Source organism: Leptopilina heterotoma, unplaced genomic scaffold (genome assembly GCF_015476425.1).
Source record: "Leptopilina heterotoma isolate Lh14 unplaced genomic scaffold, ASM1547642v1 Lhet_26, whole genome shotgun sequence".
NCBI classification, from domain to species: Eukaryota; Metazoa; Arthropoda; class Insecta; order Hymenoptera; family Figitidae; genus Leptopilina; species Leptopilina heterotoma.
The window spans coordinates 2,928,555-2,941,007 of record NW_025110969.1 but is presented as its reverse complement, the minus strand read 5'-3'; the positions used below and the strand labels follow the sequence as shown (position 1 = coordinate 2,941,007).

At 20.5% G+C, this 12,453-nt stretch overlaps 1 protein-coding gene across 1 annotated transcript in view; it reads right to left on the bottom strand.

The window, feature by feature from the left end:
• LOC122503326 (protein pellino) overlaps positions 1–12,453 on the bottom strand; it is a 58,634-nt gene that overhangs the window by 2,124 nt on the left and 44,057 nt on the right. Inside the window, exons 5-6 of the mRNA XM_043613819.1 lie at positions 8,091–8,378; positions 4,829–5,175 (exon numbers count right to left, since the gene is read on the bottom strand). Of these exons, the coding sequence (XP_043469754.1) occupies positions 4,829–5,175; positions 8,091–8,378 (635 nt within the window). The remainder of the gene's footprint in view (positions 1–4,828; positions 5,176–8,090; positions 8,379–12,453) is intronic.

The following is a 12,453-nucleotide window of genomic DNA, read 5'->3' as shown; positions in this document are numbered from 1 at the left end:
CATTGAAAATAATTTAATTTTGACAAATTTTTGAAATTATTAAAATTTTCTGCGAAGAATTTTATTAAAATTATTTTGAAAAAAAATTGAATTTTTACAAAGAGGTTTTTAAATTAATTGAATTCCTTTGATGAATTTTAATAAAATTTTTAAGAATAATTTCATTTTTCGAGGAATTTGATTAAAATTGTATTAAAAATAATTGAAAGTTTGCGATGAGTTTTATTATTTATGAAAATAATGAAATGTTAACGTAAAATTTAATTTAATTTTTTTTAAATAATTGAATTCCTTTGGGAAATTTTATTAAAGTAGTAGATTTATTAAAAATCATTGAATTGAGGAAAGTTTTTGAAAATAATTGAAATTTTGCCATGAAGTTTATTCAGATTGTTGGAAATAATTGAATTTCTAAGAAGAATTTTACTACTTTTGAAAATAATTGAATTTCTGCAATCATTTGTAATTGCTTCAAAATTCAATTTCTCTTAATGTTTTTAATTAAAATTCTTCTATAAATCCATTATTTTTAATTATCAATTAAAAATATAATTATATTAAAAAATTTAACTAATTTCAGAAGAATTTGAATAATTAAAATTTTTCAAAAATCTACCTACTTTAAGACGATTTCTAATTGAATTCATTCAAAATTGATATTTTACAAAATTTCAAATTAAAATCTTTTGAAATTCATCTGTACTTATGAAAATTGTAAACGCAACTTTTTTAAGATTTAATTAATTTTGAAATATTTATGTAAAATTAGATTTCAAGAATAAACTTTAGAAAATAATAATTTTCCAGGTTTTTTCAAGGTTTATAAAATTCCCTGATATTTCCAGGTTTTCCAGGTTGCGTGGCAACCCTGATATCTACTATTTTCATAAAATTTCCAATCAGAATTCAATTATTTAAAAAATGGTTTGTAAAAATTTTCGTAAGAATTCAAATCTTTTCATGAATAATAAAAATTTTCATCAATTCAATTATTTAAATTAGAATTTACATAAAATTATTCGAAAGAAATGAATAATTTAAAAAATTTTATAAAATTCTTTGCAAGAATTAAATTATTTTTTATAAATATATTTTAAAATCTTTCATGAATAATAAAATTCGTTGCAGGAATTCAAATTATTAGCAGGATAAGAAAAAAGTAAATATTTTTGATAAAAATTAGAAAAATAAAAAATATGGAATGGAATTTTTGTCAATTTTGTGAAGTGAATAAAACGAGCATTTTCAAATCCTTTTGTTTACAATTCAATTTTACGAAATTTCAACGATTATTCGGAAATTCTTCAATCAAATATTGGAAAATAAAAACTTCAAATAACTTAAAAGAAAATTCAATTGAACTTTTTCAAAAAAATTGAATCTACACAAACTTTTAGTTAAAAGTATGAAAAATTCAAACATTCAAAGATCAAAATTCAATTATCTACAATTTTAACTGAAATTTATATTTGAATCAATTATAATTAGAAAATTCTACGACAATTCAATTATTTAAATATAAAAGTAGATTATTTATTGAATAATTGAATGTTTCTTAAAATTCATTTCCCATAAAGAATCGTTCTCAACAGATTTTCAAATAATTGAATTCTATCAACGAATGTTAATAAAAATTTTAAGAATAATTACATTTTTCGAGAAATTCGATTAAAATTATATTAAAAATAATTAAAATTCAGCAATGAGTTTTATTATTTGTAAAATTAATTGAATCCCTAAGAAGAATTTTATTACTTTTGAACAATATTTAATTTTTGCGAAGATTATTATTACTCTTGAAAATAATTGAATTTTTGCAATAGATAATTATATTTTTCACTTCTCATAAAATATTATGATGTCAGAGATTACAGAATCTTTTTTCTTTGAAATAGGTGAAAAAGCGAATGATTTTCTAAAAATACTTTTCTGTTAAAACCGTTTTTTAATTATTTTGTAATAAAAAGGGCAAAATATAAGCAAGGTGAAACATATGGGTGATTAAAATTAAAATGTCATTTTTATATCCTAATAAAATTGTTTTTGGTCAATTAATTTTCGTAATCACTTGTTCTGCTTAAATTAATAAAATCTTTAGTCACTAGAATTACTCTGAAAAAAATGGACACAAAAATTAATGGCAAATATTGTACTTTTTGATTTCGGGTTTCCCTGATTTTTTTTAACATTCTCCCTGATCCTTTTAAAAATCAATTTCAAGAAGAGTTCAATTGTGAAAAAAAAGTTTATTTTTAGAAGCAAAAATTTAATTCAGAACTTTAAGAGTGTCTACCGAAAACGAAAAATTTCATTAAAATTATTAAAAAAAATTCAATTATTTTTAATAGAACTCTGGGAAATTTCAATTACATATTTTCAAATTTTTTAATTACTTGTTTATAAAAATTAAACTATCATTAAAAAATAGGAGAGAAATATTTTAAAAACCTAATTTCTTTTTTATTTTTCAATTTTATTTAATTAAAATTCTTTGAAAATTCGATTTTTTTTAAATAATGAGAGTTATTAACACATTTAATTATTTTTAATTCAATTTCGCAAAATTGCTATTAATTTGATAATTCTTAAAATAATAATCTTTAAAAATTTGAATTAAAATTTCTCAGAAGGTAAATTTTTTCAGAATTTTAAATAAGATTATTAAAAATCTAAATAATTTTGTAAATAAATATTTAATATTTTTAAGGTGAAAAAATAAATTTGGGAAGAATTCAAAGTTTTTAAGTTTTTTAAACATTTTTTTTAAAGACCAAAGAAACAGATTTTTTCTAGTAATGTTAGAAATTTAATATTTTTTCCAGTACTTTTAATAAAATTCCCTGACTTGTGCCTGTGGCATCGCTAATACATCTTATATTCTAGTCAGACAAAAAAAGAGTATCGATATCACTCAATTTCAACACCGAAAAATCGACATTTTGTAGGAGCCAAAAATACTATTTTAATCACTCATATAAGTTTTTACAGACATAAAGAAACTTCCTCTGGTTTTTCTTAAAAATTTTGTAATCTAGTTTAAATTTCGAAGAAGAAATGTATTACTTTTAAAAATAATTGAATTCTTGTAATGTATATTGTTATTTATGAAAATAATTGAATTTTGCAAAGAATTTTATTAAACTGCTTCAAAATAATTGAATTTTCGGGAATAATTTTGTTATTTATCTTTAATAATTGAGGCCTTGGATCCAATAACTCGCCCGACGCTCGAAGCCACGCGCTAATACCAGTCGGGTAGCAGTGAGTGGCCCAGAGGCGCTCACTGCTCACTGACTGGCAGTTGCGCGTTCCTCCAAGCGTCGGGCGAGTTATTGGATCCAAGGCCTCAATTGAATTCTTTCGAAGAATTATTTATGTAAATAATTGAATTCTTGGGAAGAATTTTATTAAAATCTAAAAGAATAATTTAATTTTTTCCAAAAAATTTAATTAAAATTGTATTTCAAATAATATTGATTTCTTTCGAAGAATTTTATTAAAATATTTGAAAGCAATTGAATTCTTGTGAACAATTTTAATATTTTTGTAAATAATTGAATTCTTCCAAAGAATTTAAAAAAACATTTTTTCAAATAATTGATTTTTTCGAGGAACATTACCTGTAAAATTTTATTAAAAATAATTGAAATCCTGCGATAAATTTTATTATTTATAAAAATAATTGAATTCTTGAGGAGAATTTTATTATATTTATGAAAATAATTGAATTATTACGAAAAATTTTATTAAAATTTTTAAAAATAATTGATTTTCTGTGAAAAATTTTGTTATATTTGAAAATAATTGAATTCTTCATAAGAATTTTATAAACATTGTTTTAAATAATTAATTTTTTCGTAATATAATAAATATTATGAAAATTTTATTTTAAATAATTAAATTCTTGTGGAAAATTTTATTTGGGAAAATAATTGTATTTTTCGATTAATGAAATTAAAATAGTATTGAAAATAATTGAAATTCTTCGATGAGTTTTATTATTTATGAAAATAATTGAATAATAGAATAGTTGCAAAGAATTTTATTAAAATTTTCAAAAATAATTGAATTCTTGAGGTGATTTTTATTATATTTATGAAAATAATTGAATTATTGAGAAAAATTTTATTAAAATTTTTAAAAATAATTGAATTTCTGTGAAAAATTTTGTTATTTTTGAAAATAATTGAATTCTTCATAAGAATTTTATAAACATTGTGTTAAATCATTAATTGATTAATTTTGCTTAGAATTTTATCAAAAAATTTTTTAAAAAATTGAATTTCCATGTAAAAAGTTATTATTAGTGAAAATAATAATAATAATAATAATAATAATAATAATAATTTTTATTTTACAATATAAAAATTTTGTTAAATAATTGATTTTTTAGGAAATTTTTTGAAATTGCTTTTCTGAATTAATTGAATTCCTGTGGAAATTTTATTATTTATGAAAGTAATTGAATTTTGGATGAATTGTATCAATTTTTTTTTTTAAATAATTGAATTATTTTGCGAAATTTTATGAAAATGCTAGATATTGAAAATAATTGAATTTGGAATATTCGAATATTTTGAGAATAGTTTTTTGATTATTTCTAGTATTAGCGAATTTAAAGTTGTGGAAATTCTAAAAAAAACAGAAATAGTAGCTTTTTGTAGCTGAAATCTAAAAAAGTACCTAAATAGTATAGCATAACGTAAAAAAAGTAGTATAAATAGTAGGTTTTAGCAGATGAGTGCGAAGCCTGAACTTATAGAGAATTTAGAAAAAAATGAAAGATTGAAAATGAAAATAAGGAATAGAAATTGAAATGGATACGCACTTTACAGTCTTTTCTGTTGCCATGTGCCCGCAGGGGCTAAATGCATACGTTGGTGGGCCACTATCAACGTAAAATGCTGGTTCTATTCCCATGCACAATTTTACTATCGGTCCAGCAATCAAGCACATAGGACATCTCCTGGTCGCTTTGTCCTTCTCCTGACCCCAGTCGTGGTGACCTTGCACGTGCCCACATTTCAAATAAACGTAAGGCTGCTGTGCAGCGTGAGGCTGTGGCATAGGCTCCGCTGAAGATTTTCGAGGAATCACCAGCGTATTCAATCCGACTGGACATTGCGGCCGACCCGCATTTATGGCGTCTACCAGCGCCTCCAAATCGTGTTTTGTCTGGAAAAAAGAAAATCAATTTAAATTTTTCATTTCATAAACGATAATAATACCCTTACTATACACATTTCCTCTTTTCTCCCTTTTACCCTTTTATTACGCATTTAACTTATTTTTCGATAAATTTTATTCACTTTACTCAAATTTTCTTTTATTACAATTTTTAAAAACTTCTACTTATTACTTTTATTTATTTATTTATTTATAGTATATTGTACTTTTGCTTTCTTTTTTTCTACATAATATTTATTCTCTTTTTTGCCCTTTTTCATATCTGCATCCACAAATAATATTTGCGATCATTGTAAAGAAAAAAAATTGTATTAAAGTTTCGAAACCACATCCGGCTTTCTCTTAAAAATTTTTATTCCATAACTGATTTTTTTTAATAACCGCATCAAGTGATCATATTGAGAAATAATCTTTCAGTTCTTTTTCAAAGCTGATAAATTCGTATTTAATTTCCAGGCCTCGGATATTATGATTTTTCCGACTATTTTCAAATAATGCGACTTTTATCGATTTTCTTTGAAAATTTATTTTTGAATATTTTTTCTAATTAAATTTTCAAAATATACAATTAAAAAGATTTTGAATAATTGAAATTTTGTAAAATTTAATTGAAAATAAATCATTTTTTTAAAGTATTTTATTACAATTTTCAAAAATTAATTTTTAAAGAATTTTAATTGAAAATTTTGGAAATAATTGAATTCTCCAAGTTTTTAATAAATAATCTTCAAGTGTAAATTGAATAAAAATGAAAATTAATGAAAATTAGGTTATAAAAATAATATTAAAACAGTTTTGAAAAAAGTAATTCTTTTAATTACCTATATCGTTCTAATTTTTTAATATTCAATTATTTTCAATATTTCCGAAAATTCAAATACATACACAAAATAACAATATTTTTTGTAATTAATAATTTTCTTAATAAATTTTGTTAAAATAATTGAATTTTTCCAAAGAATGTTATTATTTATGACGAGTATAATTGAATTGTTTCTAGGAATTCCAAAAATTTTATTAAAACATTTAAAAATAATTGAATTTTATTAATACTTTTAATAATAATTGTATTCCTTCCAGAAATTTTATTAAAATTCCATTAAAAATAATTAAATTCCTTTGAAGAATATTATTGTTTGTGAAAATAATTGAATTCCTCCGAAGAATTGTATTGTTTAATAACTTTCCTATTAAATTATATTAAAATTATTCATAGAAAGTTAAATTATTTTAAACAATTTTATTAGAGTTTTTTGTAAATAATTACAGTTATTTTTTAAAATTTCATTAAATTTGGTATAAAAAATGTATTTTTTAAAAATAATTTTAATTAAAAATTTTAAAAAATAATTGAAATTTACAAAGAATTTTATTAAAAAGTTTTAAGAACAATTGAATTGTTTAGAAAACTTTTATTAACATTTTTTAAAAATAATTGAAACTGTTAGAGAAATTTTATTAAAATTGTATTGAAAATAATTGAATTTCTCAGAAGAATTTTATTATTTGCAAAAATAATAATTGAATTCTTGACAAAAATTTTACAATTTATATAAATAATTGAATTGTTTTGAAGAATTTGATCACAGAATTGTTAAAAATAATTGAATTTTTATTAAAACTCTTGAAAATAATTGAATTTAAATAATATTTTGAAAAAATAATTGTATTTTTTCGAGAAATATGATTAAAACTGTATTGAAAATAATTGAATTCCTTCAAAACGTTTTATTATTTATGAAAATAATTGAATTTTTGCGGAGGATTTTACAATTCATAAAAATAATTGAATTATTTCGAAGAATTTTATCTAAATTTTTGAAAATAATTGAATTATTTCGAAAAATTTTATCTGAATTTTTGAAAATAATTGAATTTTTTGAAGGAATTTTATTAAAAATTTTGAAAATAATGATTTAAAAAAAAAGAATTTCTTAAAAATTGTCGAAAATAATTGAATTGCTCTAAAAAATTTAAATATTAAATTGTAACAAAGTTAACTAGAACTTCAATCAAAATAAAATACATAAAAATAGTTTTTTTAAAATAAAAATTTGTTAAAACTACAAAAGGCAAATAAATCAATTTGCAATGTCGTAAATTTAAACGTATAAATTTAACTAAAGAAAAGTAAACTGTATCTTTTGAGGTGACGTTAAAGCAAAGACTGGAAAACAAATTGAAAGCGAAACGTGAGAAAACATAAAAAATAGAAATCAATTTTTTCTTTGTTTATAAAGATAAAGACAATGGCGTTAGAATTCAAATCTTAAATCTTTTGTTCATCGTAAACCCGTTCATATGATAATCTTGAAAGATGACTTAACTGCATCTTTTAAGACATCCTGTGTTTGACTTTTCTCGTAAAATTGACATAAAGAGGTCGTAAACGTCAAGTAAAATGTTTACTACAAAAGTCGGACAGTCTTTTTCATGTTGTTCAATAAGTATTTCTATGTTTTTTTCTACTTTCAAAGCATTTAAAATAATTACTGTATAAAAATTAAAAATCGATTCTATTCATCTTATTCATTGGAAATCATTAGGATTCACAATTTTTTTCACAAAAAAAAAATGATACTTAAACAGTTTGCAAATTACTCATTTTTCCAGAAAAGAGGAAAATTTTTTTCACTTTACATTTTTCTTAAAAATAAATTTATTAGTAAAAAGTATACAAATTCTTTTCTTGTATTCTGTTAATTTTTCTAAAAACTATTTTTTATTTTTATTGACAATTAAAAATAGGTAAATACTCAGAAGTTCATATTTCGTTTTTTAAATTGAGTCGAAAGCAAAATGAATTTATTAATTATTATTTCGAGAAATAAAAATAAATGATTTGAATTACGTTCGCCATTTGGAAAAAGGGAATAAAATGAAAAATAATTGAGAGAACTTACGGGAGATTTAGCGAGTCCCTCCGCTGATCTCCAGAGCAAAGTTGCTCCACAAAGATCAATTAAAGTGCCATCTTTGAGAATATTATTCTCATCTTCGACGAGATTGCCCTTTTGTTGAGCGCTGCGACTTTCTCTTAAAGTGAAAACTCCGCCGCCAACGCTAACTTCCCGCCAGCATCCACACTGTGCCTCTCCTCCATAAAATTGTCCACGAGGGTGCATTATCAATACACCATTTGTTGTCAGTCCATCAATCTCTCGATATTCTTGCCATTTTGTCGCCTTTTCCTAATCAAAAAAAACAATTTCTATAATTAAAATCTTGTTAAAAATATATTTCAAAATTCATTTAAAAACAGTGTTGGCACAAAAATTTTAATTTTTTTTTCTCCGACTTTTCCCTAATTTTCAAACAAAATTTTCACTTTTCTCCTGAACCAGGGTTGCCACGCTTTTGCTCATTTCAAATTCCCTGACTTTTCCAGGTTTTCCAGGTTAAAAACGGAATTTTTCACTCGGAGTGATCAATATCTTCATGTTTTATAATAATTAAAAATGAACGACTAATAAAATCATTATTTTATATTATAAGAATATTGTTACTGTAACTTATTCAAAATTACTTTCATCATTTTAATTCAATTATTGTTTTCCAAAATTTTTAATTAAAATTCTTCTTTAAATTAATTATTATTGATTATTATTAATAGTTTTTAAAACATTTCTTTCAACATTTTCAAATCCTTTTGTTTACAATTCAATTTTACAGAAATTTCATCGATTATTCGGAAATTCTTCAATCAAATAATAGAAAATAAAAACTACAAATAACTTGAAAAAAATTCAATTGCACTTTTTCAAAAAAATTAAATCTACACAACTTTCAGTTAAAAGTATGAAAAATTCAAACATTCAAAGATTAAAATTCAATTATCTACAATTTTAACTGAAATTCATATTTGAATCAATTATAATTAGAAAATTCTACGACAATTCAATTATTGAAATACAAAAGTAGATTATTTATTGAATAATTGAATGTTTCTTGAAATTCAATTCCCATAAAGAATCGTTATCAACAGATTTTCAAATAATTGAATCCATAAAAAGAATTTTATTACTTTTAAACAACATTTAATTTTTGAGAAAAATATTATTACTCTTGAAAATAATTGAATTTTTGCAACAATTTGTAACTTTTACAAAATTCAATTTTTTTCGTGTTTTGAACTAAATATCTTCCATAAATTTATTATTTTTAATAATTTTTGAAAAAGTTCTTTCATATTTATAAAAAGAATTGAATCTCTGTGAAAATAAATTGAATATTTTTGAAAATAATGGAACTATTGCAAAGAAATTTATAACAAATTTGTAAATAATTGAATTGCTGTAAAGTATTTGTTATTTATAAAAATAACAAAAGGTTTGCTTAGAATTTTATCAAAAAATTTTTTAAATAATTCATTTCTTTTGGAAAATTTTATTAAAATAGTAGATATTGAAAATCATTGACTGGAGGAGAATTTTTGAAAAAAAATTGAATTTGTTAAAAAGAATTTAATTAAAATTTTTAAAAATAATTGAATTTTGGGGAAAAATTTTAATATTTATAAAGATAATTGAAATTTTGACGATAATTTTTCCAAACTTTTGACCATAATTAAATTTTTGCGAAGAATTTTATTACTTTTGAAAATAATTTAATTCTTCAGACAAATTTTTTAATAACATTTCTTTTTAAATACCTAATTTCACAGATTATTCGGAAATTCTTCAATCAAATATATATATTAGAAAATAAAAACTTGAAATAACTTAAAAAAAATTCAATTCAACTTTTACAAAAAAATTAAATCTACACAATTTTAAGTTAAAAGTATGAAAATTTCAAACATTCAAAGATTATAATTTGAAACCTTTTCAAAACTCAATAATTATCTAAAGTTTTGACTGAAATTCATATTTGAATTAATTATTATTAGAAAATTCTACGACAATTCAGTTATTTAAATACGAAAAAATAGTTTATTGAAGAATTTAATGTTTTTTAAAATTGAACTCTCACTTAAAGAATTTTATTAACAAACTTTTAAATAGGTAATTAAAATTCTTTTGAAGAATTTCAATAAAAATTTTTAAGAATAATTTCATTTTTCGAGAAATTAGATTAAAATTGTTATCAAAATAATTGAATCTCTGTAAAAGATTTGATTGAATTGAAAAAAGTTTTTGAAAATAATTGAAATTTTGTCAAGAATTTTATTAAAATTTTTTTTAAATAATTGAAATATTGCCAAGATTATTATTAAATTTTTTAAACTTTTGATCATAATTGAATTTCTGCGAAGAATTTTATTACTTTTGAAAATAATTGAATTCTTGAGACGAATTTTTAAATAATATTTCTTTTTAAATACCTAATTATTTTTAATACAAAAATAAATAATTTATTAAATAATTGAATGCTTCTCAAAATTGAATTCTCATAAAGAAGTTTATGAACAAATTTTTAAATAATTTAATTCTTTTGGCGAATTATAATAAAATTTTAGAATAATTACACTTTTTGAAGAATTCGATTAAAATTGTATAAAAAATAATTGAAATTCTGCAATGAGTTTTATTGTTTATGAAAATAATAATTGAATCCCTGTAAAAAATTGTATTACATATTTATAAAAATAATTAAATCTCTGTTAAAATGAAATTAATATTTTTGAAAATACATAATGGAAATTATTGCAAAGAAATTAATAAAAAATTTGTAAATAATTGAATTGCTGTGAAATATTTGTTATTTATAAAAATAATAAAAGGTTTGCTTAGAATTTTATCAAAAAATTTTTTTATATAATTAATTTCTTGTAATAAAAAAATAGTAACTATTGAAATCATTGAAATCAGGCAAATTTTTGAAAATAATTGAATTTTGGAGAAAAATTTTAAGTAAAATTATTCATAAAATATTTTATAAGTCTTTTATTATTATTATTATTATTATTATTATTATTATTATTATTATTATTATTATTATTATTATTATTTTATTATAGTTCTTAAAGAATTAAAGTATTTAAAATAAATTATTGTGAGAAAAAGAAAAAATTTAAGGTTTTTTGTATTAGAATTCGAGGCATAAAAAAGACACAAAAATTAAGCATTTTCTTATGAATTCTACAAATTTAATTTTTTTTACATTACTTTTAATAAAATTCCCTAATTTCCCTGGCTTTTTTCTGAATTCCCTGAAGAAATAATCGTAGAAACATTATTCGTAATAAAAATTGAATTTGCAAATTTTGAGAAAAAATTTCAAATTTTTATAGTTAGTGTAAAAAAGACTTTTAATTAACTTACAAAATTAAACAGCAGACCACGATTTTCTTTTCTTGAAATTAATCAAAAAAGATGTGATAAAAAATATTATTAAATAAATACATAAATAAATTATTATTTATTAGTGTACAATATTTAATATTTATTATTTCCATTATTTTTCACAATTTTATACTTTTTGAATATTTGAATATTTTTCTTGTGTTCAATAGATTTATATTGTTTAATTATCTTAAGCATTTTGTAATTATTTCCTGTTATTAGTGATCACAGTTTCTTTTTCCTTTAAAATATGTTAAAAAGTGAAATATTTTTCTAAAATAAATGACGCAGGTAAAAAAAATATTACTTGAAATAAATTAATAGAGGCGACAGTTAAATTTTAGTTCATCGAAATTTACGTTTCCTAGGGGTGACAATTTATATTCCAACATTATTAGAAATGTAAAATTGAGCCTCAAAATTCGATAATTTGAATTGGGACGCCAAATGAAAAATGGAGAAAAATTTCATTATTTAATAAATTTTCTAATAAAACTTCGTTTACAAGTTTAATTGATTTTAAATTAAATTTTTTTTAAATACTCTTGCCGCGATTTGACCGCATAATTTAAAAAAAAATTTCAATTTTTCAAAGGATTAAAAATATAAATTTATAAACTGGTCAAAAATAATTTTTAAATGTTTTATTAATTATAAAATATAAAATAAATAAATACGAATTCGTATTTTTCTTTTCTTTCTTGAAAATTTATATTTAAAAAGTTTAATTAATAATTGAATAGATTTGAAATTTTCGTCGAATAAATGTCGAAGAAATATTTTTTCAACATTTCTAAACTGAATTTAATATTTCAAAAAAAAAAAAAAATTGAATCTGCAATCTGAAAACATTGTAGATTCAATTTTTTTTAAATGCATTTAAAAACTAATCGAAACACTGATCTGAATTTAATATTAAAAAGAAAAATTTATTCTGCAATGTGAACACATCGTAGATTCAATTTTTTTTCAAATTCATTTA